Source organism: Heptranchias perlo, chromosome 1, assembly GCF_035084215.1.
Source record: "Heptranchias perlo isolate sHepPer1 chromosome 1, sHepPer1.hap1, whole genome shotgun sequence".
Lineage (NCBI taxonomy): Eukaryota > Metazoa > Chordata > Chondrichthyes > Hexanchiformes > Hexanchidae > Heptranchias > Heptranchias perlo.
Window position 1 is genome coordinate 46,968,328 of NC_090325.1, and position 18,371 is coordinate 46,986,698.

At 44.0% G+C, this 18,371-nt stretch overlaps 1 protein-coding gene across 1 annotated transcript; it reads right to left on the reverse strand.

The window, feature by feature from the left end:
* Positions 1–826: 826 nt before the first annotated feature.
* LOC137324532 (uro-adherence factor A-like) lies at positions 827–17,561 on the reverse strand. The gene is made up of 4 exons (XM_067989358.1): positions 17,512–17,561; positions 4,416–4,594; positions 2,241–3,005; positions 827–2,196 (listed from the first exon to the last, which is right to left on the reverse strand). The coding sequence occupies exons 1-4, from the start codon at positions 17,559–17,561 to the stop codon at positions 827–829; spliced, it is 2,364 nt and encodes a 787-aa protein (XP_067845459.1).
* Between the last annotated feature and the right edge of the window lie 810 nt (positions 17,562–18,371).

An 18,371-nucleotide genomic window follows, 5' to 3' on the forward strand; every position in this document is an offset into this window, starting at 1 on the left:
CAGCACCAACTGGGTACTGCTGTGAACTGTATAAGTGAGTGAATTTTTAACATTACTTAGACAGGAGGAGTATTTTGTATTCAACATAACTCCCATTACACTTCCACATGCCCTATGGTTTCCGTCTGAGAAGAACACAGAATCCCAAATATCGAATTGTCTGACCTTTCACTTACGGAACACCACACTCATATGCAGCCTGGAATGCCTTGAAGTTGCTGCTGTTCCGCGACCTGATGTTCACCGGAGGTGCGGCAGAAACCCCAGTCCATGCCTGTAAATGGGGTTTCCACCTCACTTCTGGTGAAGTTACAATAGCACATAAGATTTTAACTCCCAATTCTCATTTAAGTATTATTGACTGGCTGCCCACCCCATTGCATTGGGAAATGAGCAGCCGGCCCACTTCCACTGCACAAATCACCTGGTAGCACTGAATCACCCGGGCTCACTGAATCACCCGGGCGCTTTGAATCACCCGGGCTCAGTGAATCACCCAGGTTCACTGAATCACCCGAGGTCACTGAATCACCCGGGCTCTCTGAATCACCCGGGCTCAGTGAATCACCCGGGCTCACTGAATCACCCGAGGTCACTGAATCACCCGAGGTCACTGAATCACCCGGGCTCTCTGAATCACCCGGGCTCAGTGAATCACCCGGGCTCTCTGAATCACCCGGGTTCTCTGAATCACCCGGGCTCACTGAATCACCCGGGCTCACTGAATCACCCGATGTCACTGAATCACCCGGGCTCTTTGAATCACCCGGGCTCTCTGAATCACCCGGGCGCAGTGAATCACCCGGGCTCACTGAATCACCCGGGCTCAGTGAATCACCGGACGCAGTGAATCACCCGGGCTCACTGAATCACCCGGGCTCAGTGAATCACCCGGGCTCACTGAATCACCCGGGCTCACTGAATCACCCGGGCTCTCTGAATCACCCGGGCTCAGTGAATCACCCGGGCTCACTGAATCACCCGGGATCAGTGAATCACCCGGGCTCACTGAATCACCCGGGCTCAGTGAATCACCCGGGCTCACTGAATCACCCGGGATCAGTGAATCACCCGGGCTCTCTGAATCACCCGGGCTCACTGAATCACCCGGGCTCACTGAATCACCCGGGATCAGTGAATCACCCGGGCTCACTGAATCACCCGGGCTCACTGAAGCACCCGGGCTCACTGAATCACCCGGGCTCACTGAATCACCCGGGATCAGTGAATCAGCCGGGATCAGTGAATCACCCGGGCTCACTGAATCACCCGGGCTCACTGAAGCACCCGGGCTCACTGAATCACCCGGGCTCACTGAATCACCCGGGTTCACTGAATCACCCGGGATCAGTGAATCAGCCGGGCTCACTGAATCACCCGGGCTCTCTGAATCAACCGGGCTCTCTGAATCACCCGGGCGCAGTGAATCACCCGGGCTCACTGAATCACCCGGGCTCACTGAATCACCCGGGCTCACTGAATCACCCGGGCGCAGTGAATCACCCGGGCTCACTGAATCACCCGGGCTCTCTGAATCACCCGGGCGCAGTGAATCACCCGGGCTCACTGAATCACCCGGGCTCACTGAATCACCCGGGCTCACTGAATCACCCGGGCTCACTGAATCACCCGGGCTCTCTGAATCACCCGGGCGCAGTGAATCACCCGGGCTCACTGAATCACCCGGGCTCACTGAATCACCCGGGCGCAGTGAATCACCCGGGCTCACTGAATCACCCGGGCTCTCTGAATCACCCGGGCTCTCTGAATCACCCGGGCTCTGTGAATCACCCGGGCTCACTGAATCACCCGGGCTCTCTGAATCACCCGGGCTCTCTGAATCACCCGGGCTCCCTGAATCACCCGGGCTCAGTGAATCACCCGGGCTCACTGAATCACCCGGGGTCTCTGAATCACCGGGGGTCTCTGAATCACCCGGGCTCTCTGAATCACCCGGGCTCACTGAATCACCCGGGCTCACTGAATCACCCGGGGTCTCTGAATCACCCGGGCTCTCTGAATCACCCGGGCTCTCTGAATCACCCGGGCTCTCTGAATCACCCGGGCTCACTGAATCACCCAGGCTCAGTGAATCACCCGGGCGCAGTGAATCACCCGGGCTCTCTGAATCACCCGGGCTCACTGAATCACCCGGGCTCACCGAATAACCCGGGCTCAGTGAATCACCCGGGCTCTCTGAATCACCCAGGCTCAGTGAATCACCGGACGCAGTGAATCACCCGGGCTCACTGAATCACCCGGGCTCAGTGAATCACCCGGGCTCACTGAATCACCCGGGCTCTCTGAATCACCCGGGCTCACTGAATCACCCGGGCTCACTGAATCACCCGGGCTCACTGAATCACCCGGGCTCACTGAATCACCCGGGCTCTCTGAATCACCCGGGCTCACTGAATCACCCGGGCTCACTGAATCACCCGGGCTCACTGAATCACCCGGGCTCACTGAATCAACCGGGCTCACTGAATCACCCGGGCGCAGTGAATCACCCGGGCTCACTGAATCACCCGAGGTCACTGAATCACCCGGGCTCACTGAATCACCCGGGCTCACTGAATCACCCGGGCTCACTGAATCACCCGGGCTCACTGAATCACCCGGGCTCACTGAATCACCCGGGCTCACTGAATCACCCGGGCTCACTGAATCACCCGGGCTCACTGAATCACCCGGGCGCAGTGAATCACCCGGGCTCACTGAATCACCCGGGCTCACTGAATCACCCGGGCTCACTGAATCACCCGGGCTCACTGAATCACCCGGACTCACTGAATCACCCGGGCTCTCTGAATCACCCGGGCTCAGTGAATCACCCGGGCTCACTGAATCACCCGGGCTCTCTGAATCACCCGGGCTCTCTGAATCACCCGGGCTCACCGAATCACCCGGGCTCAGTGAATCACCCGAGGTCACTGAATCACCCGGGCTCACTGAATCACCCGGGCTCACTGAATCACCCGGGCTCAGTGAATCACCCGAGGTCACTGAATCACCCGGGCTCAGTGAATGTTAAAAATCAGGTGCATTGGTGCTCACACCTGGAAATGAACCTGCCTGCGTTTCCTTCCATTCTTTGAATGTTCTTCCAGTTCATGCAATGCGCCTGGGCACTAATCCGGGAAAAATCACCTCAATTTAGTCCAAGCAAATGAGACAACAGAAAGAAGCTACAGATAAGGGGCCCCGCCCACAGCGTTAAACTAGCTCTCTCTCAGTTGCTCATTGGCCTGGTTTGCATTTCCAGAATTTTCGATATTTATTTGAGAAAAATTTTAAAGTTGGCTCCAAACCTTTGATGTGTGATGGAATGATTGACTGGTTGGAATGGGAACAGCACAAAAATAAGAAAAATGATTGCTTCAGATTCAGACTTGAAAAAAAATCTTTAGCATCTCAAAATTGAAATGGATTTACAACACCATTTATGATGGAGCTACTTATTGTTTTAATAATATTTCCATGAGGAATTAATGGTGTACAGCTTTCAAATTGTTATGCAGACTTCAAATTTTTTGTTTGTGGTTTCAAATGTAGGCTGTGTATAGGGGAAAAAATAAAAGAATTGTCTGTTTATGTAATGAATGGATGACACTGTTATTTCCAACTTCTCCCATAGGCATAAACATAATGAAGCCTGTTCAGGGTAATGTTTTTCATCCCCTACCCCCACCCAAAAAATAATAATTTATAGATGACAAGAGAAGAAAATCTGTATCTTAACCTACATGTCCTCAGGAAACAAGATGAAATTTCCATCACCAAGAAAAAAAAATCCCTAAACTTGCTTCTGCCTAAGCTCCATAAAAATTAATAAAAATAAAGGCACAGAATGTACATGGTGTATGTGTACCAAGGGCACAAAACTAAAAAGCCTGTGAGGTTTTTAAGAGCTTACTGATGCTTACTGATGTGTGCAAATGACAGAAATACCACAGGCTCCACTAAGTAGCACACTGCCATATACTTGTGCCAAAGAAAATATTCCCAAGGACAACATTTTCAGGGCTACAATATTTTTTATGTAAAACAAGGTGTGAGTGAGTATTTCATGAATGTTTGTGGTGTAAAATTCCTTTGCTGAATTTGGACAGAGTGGAAATCGCAGTAATAAGAATTGAAACTTTTATTTACACTAGTAAACGGCAACCTTACAGGCAATTCTCCTTGCACATAATCCAACGCATGGCATTACCGTTTATTGAAAATATTATCAATTGCAAATCTGTGAGTTTTCAGCTCTCACCTCAAAGCACTATTCAGAGTATTGAAATTCCAGATTAGAACGTATGCCTCTTTCATCGTATTGTGTTGCCCTGACATCAGCAGCATTACTTAAATGTAAATCAGGTACACTGGTGCCTCCAGTGGCATGGAGTACCATCTTAAGGACTGACCTTGCTCTGCTGCTGATAAATCATCAATGATTATTTGTTTTTTAATAGTCAACAAAGATCTATTTTCTTTGTACCATAATTTGCGTGAACTGCTGCAGGCCTTTTTGTTTAGCTGCAAGTGGGCTGAGTGCTGAACCTGCCTGTTCAGGCCAACAATGCAGTTGGACTGCACGGGCGCTCTGAAATTCAATTCATAATGTGAATGGAGCAGATTCCTGAACACCAGGACACTCTGTACACTGCAGGGCTATTTCATGTGGAAAAGGTTGTGCAAAGGGGACTAAAGAAACAGGTTTTGCAATATAAATACCTCCCTCCACCCTCCCACCCCCAGTGCCACAGACAGCACACAAAATCAGTTACTCTCCTTCTTCTAGTGAGTGATCATCATGGAGACATTGTTAGGTGCTGTGGGATCACATATTTCACGATACAGTACCAGTTTAACCTGATCCCAGTCCAATCCCCATTATATCACAGGCGGCATCTGTGACAGGCAAGGAATGGCCACAGGCTGGAATATACAGCAGGGGTACTTGCACAGATAAATGCGGTGGTTCACCACCAGCAAAATTCCAGCCACAGTAACATAGACAAGAAAGGACTCCTGCTCAAGTCAATCATTAAATGTACAGTTCCAGCAAATGCAGATGAGAAGTCTTATTTTCCATTTATTACATTTATAAAATCACCTAAGTTATATAAAGTAATCAGTGCTTATGTACACTGTTTCTTTATTATAGGATGCAGAATATTAAATTATATAAAGGTCATTTTAAAATATTCATGGAAATTTAAATTTATCAATTCAATAAGGTATAGGCAACATAAATCACTGACTATTCTGAGCTAAATAATTATTGATGATTTAATAACTGGCTTATTAAAACAAATGCACTTTATTTTGAAGCAATTTATCATTTGTTTTTATTATTATTGATAATTTAAGCTGTGTCAATGGCCTTTTGGCCAGCCCTCTCAAACTGATGAAGGTTACAAGGAGGCAGTTTACCACGATAGGGAACTGATAAAACGGGAATGTGGAAGAAAAAGGAATTGAAAAAGTTCAAAAAGCCATTCATCAATACTATTCAGTTTAGTATTTATTTCCAGTCTCAACTGTGGCTGTTCCATGGTTTGAGTTTCATCGCCTAGAGGTAGAAACACTACTTATGCGGCCATTGGGATCATTAAGCCAGTAAGGGTACGGAGCAGATAACATACGTGCTCCTATAAATTATCGTAGTGGGAGGCAACTAGAATTCTTTGTCTTGGAACCAGGCACACGCCTGTGTGACCCTGACAATCAGGCTGAACACTTCCTACTGTTTTGTCTGTCTTTCTTTCTTCAGTCACAAAACTTTCACTAAAAAATCCTAAATGGCCAGGATTGACTTTAGGTTAAGCAAGTAAACACCAAGTAAACAGTGTGGAGGAAGTAGGACAAAGCACGTTATGGTTCTTTTTATCTTTTTCAAAATACATGCCCCATATGCCTATAATTACTCTTTTCTTGGAAGTTAAGACTCTTAGGCCTAGAAATGTGTCCGCGAAGTGCCCGTTTTTTGGGTCTACTTTTTTGGCCCTCCCAGCCTCCTCTCCCAATCCCTGATCGGCCCCCCCCCCCCGGTCTCCTCTCCCGACTCCCGATCGGCTCCCAGCCTCCTCTCCCGACCCCCCATTGGCCCCCAACCTCCTCCTCTGGCCCAACCCCCGGCCTCCTCTCCCGACCCCCGATCAGCCCCAACGGCCTCCTCTCCCGACCCCCGATCAGCCCCACCGGCCTCCTCTCCCGACCTCCGATCAGCCCCACCGGCCTCCTCTCCCGACCTCCAATTCTCTTTATTTTTATACTAAATTTCCAAGTTTAGTGTCATCTGCAAACTTTGAAATTATGCCCCCAATACTCAAGTCCAGGTCATTAATGTACATCAAAAGTCCAGTGGTCCTAATACCATAAATATGTTTTCTATCAATGATTTTACAGTATCATATGACCTAGTGTGCGGCACAAGCATTGAATTAACTAAGAAACAAGTTACACTTCCTTATCTCCCAGTCATCTTTCATGTCTGGACTTTTGGTTGGATCCAGTTGCATTGTCATTAATGCCTGACTATTTGGTTCTCTCAGACTCTGAATGATGATCCTTTCAAAGGAACACTTGCCTGTGATTTTTAAGCCTTTCTTGCCCCTGTATCAGATTCAGCACAATTCTACTAGTCCATTGTATGGAAGATGCCCATTTTTTAGGTCGGCACACATCTGGTCCAACTCCAAGACGTTTTCTTGGCCCTGCATCTCTTGATAATAATTAATTTGACCTCTACAGTACTGGATCCTATCGCTAATTTCCCACAAGCTCACTTTCAATGTACTTGTCTAAATACAATATGTTCCTTTCAATTCATTCCATTTGGTAATTTTCCTCAGAGCTTCATCATAAAGACTGACAAATTCCCAGGACCTGATAGTTTCCACCCCAGGGGTTTAAAGGAAGTAGGTGAGGAAATTGCAGATGCTTTAGCCATAATCTTCCAAAGCTCTCTCGATTCAGGAATTGTCCCTTTGGATTGGAAAATTGCAAATGTAACTCCATTATTTAAGAAAGGTGAGAGAGAGAAACCAGAAAATTATAGACCTGCTGTCCAACATCTGTTGCGGTGAAGTTATTGGAATCTATAATTAAGGACAGTGTGACTGAGCACTTAGAGAAATTTGAGCTGATTACAGAGAGCCGACATGGATTTGTAAAGGGTAGGTCATGTCTAACGAACATATATTGAATTTTTTGAGGAAGTAACTAAAGCAGCAGACAGGGGACTGTCTATGGATAGAGATTATATGGACTTCCAGAAGGCATTTTATCAGGTTTCACGTAAGAGACTGTTAGCTAAAATTAAAGGTCAAGGAATTTAAGTCAAATTATTGACCTGGTTAGGAGATTGGTTAGGTGGTAGAAGACAGGGAGTAGGGACAATGAGTATTTACTCGAATTGAAAGGAAGTGACTAGTGGTGTCCCACAGGATCTGTGCTGGGGCCTCAATTATTCACTAGGATTGTTCTCCTTGGAACAGAGAAGGTTAAGAGGAGATTTGATAGATGTATTTAAAATTATGAAGGGTCTAGACAGAGTAGATAGAGAGAAATTGTTCCCGTTGGCGGAAGGGTCAAGAACCAGAGAGCATAGATTTAAGGTGATTGGCAAAAGAACCAAATGTGATATGAGGAAAAACATTTTTTACACAGCGAGTGATTAGGATCTGGAATGCACTGCCCGAGGGAGTGGTGGAGGCAGATTCAATTGTGGCCTTCAAAAGGGAACTGGATAAGTACTTGAAACGAAAAAATGTGCAGGGCTACAGGGAAAGGGCGGGGCAGTGGGACTAGATGGATTGCTCATGCATAGAGCTGGTGCAGACTCGATGGGCCGAATGGCCTCCTTCCGTGCTGTAACCTTGTATGATTCTATGATTCTATATCTATTAATGACTTAGATAACACAATAGAGAGCGATATATCTAAGTTTGCCGATGACACAAAAATTGGTGGCATAGTAAGTAGTGTAGATGGGAGCATAAAATTGGTAGATTAAGTGAGTGGGCAAAACTGCGCCTGATGGATTTCAATGCAGTTAAGTGTGAGGTCATCAATTTTGGACCATAGATGGATCGATCCAAGTATTTTTTAAATGATGGAATGCTGGGAACAGTGGAGGTCCAAAGAGGTTTAGGAGTCCATGTACACAGATCACTGAAATGTAGTAGTCAGGTACAAAAAATAATCAAAAAGGCTAATGGAATGCTAGTCTTTATAACTAGAGGGCTGGAATGTAAAGAGGAGGAAGTTTTGTTACAGCCATAGAAAGCCCTGGTTAGACCACATTTGGTGTACTGTATACAGTTCTGGGCACTGCACCTTAGAAAGGATATACTGGGCTTGGAAGGAGTGCAGGGCAGATTCACCAGAATGTTACCAAGGCTCCAATTATTACATTATGAGGAGAGATTACATAAACTAGGCTTATATTCCCTGGAATATAGAACATTTAGGGGTGATTTGATTGAGGTTTTTAGGATTTTGAAAAGAATTGATAGGGTAGATAGAGAGAAACTTTTTCCGCTGGTGGGGGAGTCTAGGACAAAGGGCATAGCCTTAAAATCAGAGCCAGGTCATTCAGGAGAGAAGATCTGGAGATGCCGGTGATGGACTGGGGTGTACAAATGTAAGGAATCTTACAACACCAGGTTATAGTCCAACAGTTTTATTTGAAAATCACAAGCTTTCGGAGGCTTTCTCCTTCGTCCTCACTCACCTGACGAAGGAGAAAGCCTCCAAAAGCTTGTGATTTTCAAATAAAACTGTTGGACTGTAACCTGGTGTTGTAAGATTCCTTACATTCAGGAGAGAAGTTAGGGAACACTTCTTCACGCAAAGGGTGATAGAAGTGGAACTCTCTCTCACAAAGCAGCAGATGCTAGCTCAATTAATAATTTTAAATCTGAGATTGATAGATTTTTGCTAGCCAAGGGTATTGAGGGATATGGAGCCAAGGCGGGTGGATGGAGTTAGGATACAGATCAGCCATAATTTCATTGAATAGCTGAACAGGCTCAAGGGGCTGAATGGCCTACTCCTGTTCTTATGTTCCTAACACCTCCGATTCAGTTCTTCCTTTCTCCTGCACCATGCGCTATTATTACAACTAACAAATTAAGTTCCCCTTAGTGTCTGATTGAAAAAATTAATAGCAACAAATAAATTAAGTTCACCTCAGCCTCCAATTGAATGAATTAAAACAAACTAATAAGTTATATTACACCATAAATTAATTTGTCTTCAGAATCCAATTAAATAATTTAATGCTCTGCAATCAGTCATTTCTTTTCCTGTCTCCATTGGTTCAACAGGCTTGGTCTCATTTAATTCCAATTCCAATTTCCCTTTGTTCGTTCTTCTGTATTGAGCTGTTGCTGGTCTAGATTAATTGTTTCCATTCCACTTGATTCCATTGCTTAACTCCTACTCAGGTCAGGGTTTCAGTGAGTTGATTATCCATTTGTCCCCATTGCATATTTTTCACTTTTTCTGATCTTACTTTAATGGAACACTCCAACAAGCTGAATTGTCCAACCACAGTGTTTGTCATTTATCTACTATTCTCCTCTTGCTGTCAATTATGCCCTGTTTGCAACTTAATTTTCCCACCTCTCATGACCTTCTGCTATCTTTCCAATCATGTCCTTGAGTTTTCCATCAGTGCCTCAGAGCACTTGTCTTGTGCATTGGACCTTTTTAGTGTCCTCAAGTATTTCACTAGTTTGAGGTATTTATTTATTTTCTGCAATCCTATGACGTTAATGAGATTTCAGAAAGTTTGTTGACTTTCTGAATTCTCATACTCCATACATGTGCTTGCCTTTCAATGTTGTTGGCAACAGTTTTATGCCAAAGAAAACATTTATGTATTTCAAAAATTGTTTGACTAAAATAAACAACTCTGTTTCTGTGAAAAAGAGTCGCCGTTTGAGTTTACACTTCACCCCCAGCTTCCAGGCTATGCTGTCACCCAAGTATGATGTCACATTCATTAGTGTTCATTGGAATATATCAGCTTTTGTAAAGTGCCTCTTTGCTGCTTGAAGCAATATAGTTGAATGATTCAACCTAACTTCTAATTGGGTGTTTTAAATTATCATTGGTGATAAATTCTATTCTATTAAGGTATTAATCATCATGTTACTGCCTAAAGTGCCTTAACACCCACATATTGAGAAATCAGCTCCTACAAATTTTATAAATAGTAAAATTTATGACATTGTCTCCAAGCCAATATACTGTAAATGCATCATTGGTCAATATGTTTGGAGGAGTACTTGAGCAAAGCAGGAAGGGACTCCTCTTTCATATTTCCTCCCTCGCCCCTATCCCCACTCCATTAGGTGACCTTGTGAAGACAAACAAATCTCATCCTTAAGGAAGCCCAAATGTGTAGGTCATTGAAGACTGCAATCAAAATTTGGATAATCTGGCTAATGAATTCATTGAAAAACAGGTATGCTTTCAATCTTTTTCGTAGAGTCTAATGTTTGCATGCATTAACAAGAGAGAAAACAACTTAATATATACATATTTTATATTGGTAAAGATCTATGAAAACCTATATTTGATTAAGGAAGATAAGATACAATGTAGGATACTGAAGAAGCTATGCAAGTTTCTGGCATGTATGAATTCTTCCTACAGAAAGAAGATACTTTGCCTCAGTTTGCACTGAAAAGACTAACAAAGAGGAAATGACAATAGTGGAAGAAGTTACGAGGGATATCACAATAGTTCAGATAGAAAGAAAATAAATACTAGACAAACTAACCAAACTTAAGGAGGACAAGGCCCTAGGTCCAGATGGATTGCACACACGGATACTTAAAGTAACTAGCGAGGAGATAATAGAAGCACTAGTATCCATGTAAAAAGTGTAATAGTACCAGAGGTCTGCTAGACAACAAATATAATTCCTATCTTCAAAAAGAGAGATGGAACTAATCCAGGGAACTATAGACCAGCTAGTTTAACATCAGAATAAGGAAAGATACTAGAATTTATGCTGAAAGATCAGATAACAAAACATCTACAGATGGAGAATACAAAAAAAAATAGTCAACATGGATTTCGAAAAGAAAGGCCATGTTTAACAAACCTTAATAAATTCTTTGAAGAATTAGCAGAAGGAGTAGAAAATGGCAATGCATTGGATGTGATATGCATGGACTTTCAGAAGGCCTCATAAGAGAATCAGTACAAATGTCAGGCCGAGTGCAGTCAGGGGTCAGGTACCAGAATGGTTTGAAAGCTGACTACAAAAGAAAACAGAGGGTAGCAGTTAACGGGAGTTTCTCAAACTGGCAGAAAGTGGTTAATGCTGTTTACCATATGCATTATTTTGATTCAAGAATTGGAGGTATGGTGTCAAAATTTGCAGATGATATTAAAATGGGGGAAGATAGCAAATAATGTGGAAGACTGCACCAAAAATCAGGAAGACATAAACAGGTTTGCAGAATGGGCAGATAAACGGCAAATGAATTTCAATATAGTGGTGTGAGGTGGTTCATTTTGTTGAAGGAATAAGGAGGCCACTTATTTCTTAGGAGATAAGAAACTAAATGGATTAGAGGAGCAAAGATATCTGAAATGCACAAAAATAAATAGCTAGAAGTAGCAACGCAAATTGATAAGGCCATAAAGAGTGCAAAGAAAGTACTGGGGTTCATTTCCAGAGGAATAGAATACAAACGCAGGAAGGTAATGTTAAATTTATATTGAACCTTGGTTAGACCACACTTGAAATACTGTGCACAGTTCTGGTCTCTATAGTAAAAAAGAATATTGAAGCACTGGGGAAAGTGTAGAATGATTTACGAGGATGTTACCAGAATTGAGAGGGTGCAAGTATCAGGGAAGATTGAGCAGGCTGAGTCACTTTTCTCTGGAAAAGAGTAGACTAAAAGGAGGCCTGATAGAGGTTCTTAAAATTATGAAGGGGGTCGATAGAGTGGACGTAGAGAAATGGTTTCCACTTACAGGTGAGTCCAGAACAAAGGGCATAAATATAAGATAGCCACTAATAGATCAAATAAAGAAGATAGGAGGAATTTATTTACACAGAGTGGTTGTAGCAGATAGCATTGACACATTTAAGCGGTGGATTGATGCATACATGAGGGAAGAAGGGAATCGAAGGATACAGGGGAGGAGTAGGGAAGAGGTACTTAGAGCAGCAGGAGACTCATGCGGAGTATGAACATTGGCATAGACCAGTTAGAATCATAGAATCATAGAAAGGTTACAGCAGGAAGGAGGCCATTTGGCCCATCGAGTCCGTGCCGGCTCAATGCAAGAGCAATCCAGCTAGTCCCGCCCTATCCCCGTAGCCCTGCAATTTTTTTCCTTTCAAGTACTTATCCAGTTCCCTTTTGAAAGCCGTAATTGAATCTGCCTCCACCACCCCCTCGGACAGTGCATTCCAGATCCTAACCATTCGCTGTGTAAAAAAGTTTTTCTTCATGTCACCTTTGGTTCTTTTACCAATCACCTTAAATCTTTGTCCTCTGGTTGATATTTCTATTTCTGTTTAAACCACTCAGCACTGTCATTTACTGATTGACAAGGCAATATCCATTCTTCAGCACATTGCCGTTGCAATCCCTTTGGAGAATTACCTTTCTCCATATTTTTAACTCTTTCTGAAAAATACTTGTGACTTTGGCCGAATGGCCTGCTTATGTGCTGTAGATTCTATGTAATTCGATGCAAAATAGTGTCTTGTAGCTGTGATTTGAATCTCTCTGGAATAGTGGAGTCATTAAACATAATTATAGTTTGTGTTGCTTAACTGTGAATCTACAGAGTGAAACAATCTGAAAGAGAAACAATGTAAATCTTGGGTGATGGCAGAAATTCACAAGTATTTTTCAGAAAGAGTTAAAAATGTGGAGGAAGGTAATTCTCCAAAGACATTGCAACGGTAATCTGCTGAAGAATGGATATTGCCTTGTCAATCACTAAATAACAGCGCTAAGTGGTTTAAACAGAAGTAGAAATATCAACTCCCACTTATTCAGAATTTGGCTCACTTTTCACTGCGTGTTCCTCTTGAAATTGGCACTGTGCTATATTTGTGAATAGGACTATGAACCTGCCTCACTCTTTTTACTCAAAGAATCTCATGGTAGCAAGCATTTACCAATGCTATCTCTGGAGAAAAGGAAACAGGCTTTGGAAATGATTATAAGAGAAATAAAGGGATAGAAATGAGTCTGGGCCCAACGTTACGCGAGCAGCGCCCGAACAGAGAGGCCGAAACTAGGCCTTGGGCCCGTATGAATTATTGGTGCGAGCTGCCGGCACTCGTCGCGCCTCCACACGCAGCTCGTCAGATGGGAGACGGGTACGTCCCAGGAGGGGGGATTGGATCGTTGGAGCAGGCTACAGAGGTGAGGGGCCCAATTGCGACTCCTATGGAGTCGGGGGGAGAACTGCTGCTCCTCCTGGTTACATAGGAAGGTGACAACTTCAAAAACTTACCTTTGGTTGGCTGCCACTAGGCTGCTGAAGAATCCTGCGCAGAGCAGGCTCGAGGCCTGCCACCACTCATGAGGTGACCAATTTGTCAAAGGGATCCTTTAACATGTGTTGGGACTGTAATTTACAGATTCAATGGACCTAATGTCAGGACGCCTAAAAATGGGCTCCACGAATTTGGTAGTGGGACCATCGCCCGCACAGATTGGGTGCAGGGCGTCCAACGCTAAATTGGTATGCCATGCGCCTGTATTACACCAGAAAAATGGCACAATGCATACCAATTTCTACTCCAACAAGTGAACAAAGGAGGATAAGGTACCGCATTGTAGACTCATGACTAAGGTCAGAGCATGTGGAGTCAGGGGATAGAAAGCAGAATGGATAGTAAGCTACAAAACAGAAAACAGAGATTAGGGGTTATGGGTAGCTACTCAGACTGGCAAAAGGTGGGAAGTGGTGTTCCACAGGGATCGTGCTGGGACCACTGTTGTTCACAATTTACATTAATGATTTTGATTTGGGAATTTCAAAATTTGTGGACGACACCAAATTGGGGGGGTGTAATTAATACAAAGGAAGAATGCATCAAAATGCAAGAAGACATTAATAAACTTGCAGAATTGACGTGTAATTGGCAAATGAATTTGAATATAGGTAAGTGTGAGGTGGTGCATTTTGGTAGGAAGAATAAGTAGGCCACATACTGCTTGGAAAATAAGAGTCTAATGGGGTAGAGGAGCAAAGGGATCTAGGGGTGCAGATACACAAATCACTAAAAGTAACGATGCAGGTTAATAAGGCCATAAAAAAGGCAAATCAAGCACTGGGGTTCATTTCTATCGGGATAGAATTGAAAAGCAGAGAAGTTATGTTAAACTTGTATAGAAGCTTGGTTAGAACACACTTGGAGTATTGTGCACAGTTCTGGTCTTCATATTATAAAAAGGATATAGAGGCACTGAAGAGGGTGTAAAAAAGATTCACAAGGATGATACCAGAACTGAGAGGATATCCTTATCAGGAAATACTGAATGGGCTGGGGCTCTTTTCTCTCGAAAAGAGAAGGCTGAGGGGTGACCTGATAGAGGACTTTAAGATAATGAGAGGGTTTGATAGGGTAGATGGAGGGAAAATGTTTCCACTTGTGGGGGAGTCCAAAACTAGAGGTCATAAATATAAAATAGTCGCTAATAAATCCAATAGGGAATTCAGGAGAAATTTCTTTACCCAAAGAATGCGAAGAATGTGGAAAGCGCTGCCACAAGGAGTAGTTGAGGTGAATAGCATAGATGCATTTAAGGGGAAGCTAGATAAGCCCATGAGGGAGAAAGAAATAGAAGGATATCCTGATAGGGTTAGATGAAGTAGGGAGGGAGGAGGCTCGTGTGGAGCATAAATGCCTGAACAGGCCAGTTGGGCCGAATGGCCCATTCCTGTGCTGTATTTTCGATGTAAGAAAGAGAGAAAAAGATACCAATAGTTATATTACTTAAAAGAAACAGTATTGTCCTGATGGATTGTCACTGGCTTACAAATGGACTGGCTTTACTAGGTTGTTAACTTCATTAATGATTTCTGAAATGTCTGATGAATTTTATTCACAGATGTTTGATATAAACCTGTTCATTATTTCGACATTGTAATATATTAGCTCAAATGTCCTCAAAGATACTTTGAATAATTAGCTGGAATAATATTAATCTATATTCATATTATTAGAACACATGTAAATTCAGCTCAGATTCAACATATGTGAAGGAAATCCAAAAGAAACTGATTTATTTGTTCGCAGTGCTAAATATATGTTCATTATTGCTACATTTATGCTTTGATGCCCTTCAGCCCTTTTAGCAGCTTGATTTGTTTGAGAAATATAAGTGCTGATTTTAACTCCCAGTGGGCAGCTGACGGAAGCAGATGGCAAAATCGTGCGGGAGTCTTGGTTGGAGACCCGAAAGATTTTAACTGTTGGACCTCATTTAAATTCCACCGGTCATTCTGTTTCAGGCAGACCGTGGCAGTTGGCCAGCAAGGGAGTTGGGGGGCCAAGTTTAACTCGCAGCGGGAACAGATGGGCGGGGTGGGGGGGGGGGGGTGGCAAACCCTCTCTGGCATTGCCAGCATAAGGTCTTTAAAGCCCGATCCTCATTTAAATATGATTGATGGGCTGACCTCCCAATCATGTCGGGAAACGAGCAGCCTGCCCATTTTCGCTGCATAATTTCCAATGGGCCTATTTAAAGTGGGATTGCACCTCTTAAAGTGAGGTTATATTCCTTTCTGCCTGATTTTGTGGGAACAGTGTGGATATTATTATCTTGGGACTAGATCTTGGGACTAAAGTAAAACTATTCAATTGGAGGAGGGTCAATTTCAATGGGATGAGAACAGATCTGGTCCGGGGAAATTGGAATCAAAGATTGGCAGGCAAAATGGTAATTGAACAGTGAGCGGCCTTTAAAGAGGGGATGGTTTGGGTACAGTCTAGGCACATTCCCACGAAGCAGAAAGGTAGGGCAACTAAAGCCAGAGCTCTCTGGATGACAAAAGAGATAGTGAGTGAGATGAAACGGAAAAAAGGGGCGTATGACAGATGTCAGGTTGATAACACAAGTGAGAACCAGGCAGAATATAGAAAGTACAGAGGGGAAGTGAGAAAGGAAATAAGAGGGGCAAAGAGAGAGTATGAGAATAGACTGACGGCCAACATAAAAGAGAATCCAAAACTCTTCTACAAACATGTAAACAGTAAACGGGTAGTAAGAGGAGGGGTGGGGCCGATTAGGGACCTTAAAGGAGATCCACTCATGGAGGCGGAGGGGATGGCCGAGGTACTAAATGAGTACTTTGCATCTGTCTTTACCAAGGAAGAAGGTGCTGCCAGAGTCTCCGTAAACAAAGATATAACTGAGATACTGGATGGGCTAAAAATTGATAAAGAAGAGATAGTTGAAAGGCCAGCTATACTTAAAGTAGATAAATCACCCAGTCATGATGGGATGCATCCTAGGTTGCTGAGGGAAGTAAGGGTGGAAATTTCGGAGGTACTGGCCATAATCTTCCAAACTTCCGTAGATACGGGAGTGGTGCCAGAGGACTGGAGAATTGCAAATGTTGCACCCTTGTTCAAAAAAGGTGTAAGGATAAACCCAGCAATTAAAAGCCAATCGGTTTAACCTCGGTGGTGGAGAAACTTTTAGAAACGATAATCCGGGACAGAATTGGAAGGGTGGTAAACAGTGAGGAGGATAGCAATAGACTTCAAGAGGCTATAGACATGTTGGTGGCATGGGCGGTCACGTGGAAGATGAAGTTTAACGCAGACAAATGCGAAGTGATACATTTCGGTAGGAAGAAAGAGGAGAGGCAATATAAACTGGAGGGGACTACTCTAAAAGGGGTACAGGAACAGAGAGATCTGGGGGTATACATGCACAAATTGTTGAAGGTGGCAGGGCAGGTTGAGAAAGTGGTTAAAAAAGCAGACGGGATCCTGGGATTTATAAATAGAGGCATAGAGTATAAAAGTATGAAAGTCATGATGAACTTTTGTAAACCACTGGTTCGACCACAACTGGAGTATTGTGTCCAGTTCTGGGCACCACACTTTAGGAAAGATGTGAAGGCCTTAGAGAGGGTGCAGAAGAGATTCACGAGAATGATTCCAGGGATGAGGGACTTTAATTACGTGGATAGACTGGAGAAGCTGGGGTTGTTCTCCTTGGAACAAAGATGCTTACGAGGAGGTTTGATTGAATATTGAAGGATGTGATGGAGGGGAGCGAATTGTTGAGAGTGCTGGGGAAGTGTTGAAAGGTCTGTTGGCAGGTGTGGTTGAGAGAAATGGAGAGATGAGAAGCTGCACTCACTCTTGCTACTCTTATGATGTCAATGGGACCCGGATTTGAATTTATTGGTGAGGGTCCTGCCAGAGACCAGCGGGAATCTCATCCATTGCCAAGCAGCGGCATTAAAATGGAGAATCGGCGGGAGTCGTTCCATTCTTACCGCTTCTCCGCTTCTTTTCCACTGAACGGGGAGAGCTCAAACTCCCCCATGATAGGTATAAACTCTTGGACAGTAATTATCCTGTGTATAATTGTTAAGGCCATTTTAGTGATATCTATGCCGCAGTCACACGAACAAAATGATAAATAAATATCGAGCGGAGTAGAAGAGGCGACCGATTCGATACTGAATATCGAGCGGGGGTATAACGGACGATCGATTCGATACCGAATATCGAGCGGGGGTATAACGGACGATCGATTCGATACTGAATATCGAGCGGGGGTATAACGGGCGATCGATTCGATACTGAATATCGAGCGGGGGTATAACGGACGAGCGATTCAACACTGAATATCGAGCGGGGGTATAACGGGCGATCGACTCGATTATGAATATCGAGCGGGGGTATAACGGGCGATCGACTCGATACTGAATATCGAGCGGGGGTATAACAGGCGATCGATTCGATACTGAATATCGAGCGGGGGTATAACGGACGATCGATTCGATACTGAATATCGAGCGGGGGTATAACGGGCGATCGACTCGATATTGAATATCGAGCGGGGCTATAACGGGCGATCGATTCGATACTGAATATCGAGCGGGGGTATAACGAGCGATCGATTCGATACTGAATATCGAGCGGGGGTATAACGGACGATCGATTCGATACTGAATATCGAGCGGGGATATAACGGACGATCGATTCGATACTTAATATCGAGCGGGGGTATAACGGACGATCGATTCGATACTTAATATCGAGCGGGGGTATAACGGACGATCGATTCGATACTGAATATCGAGCGGGGGTATAACGGGCGATCGACTCGATACTGAATATCGAGCGGGGG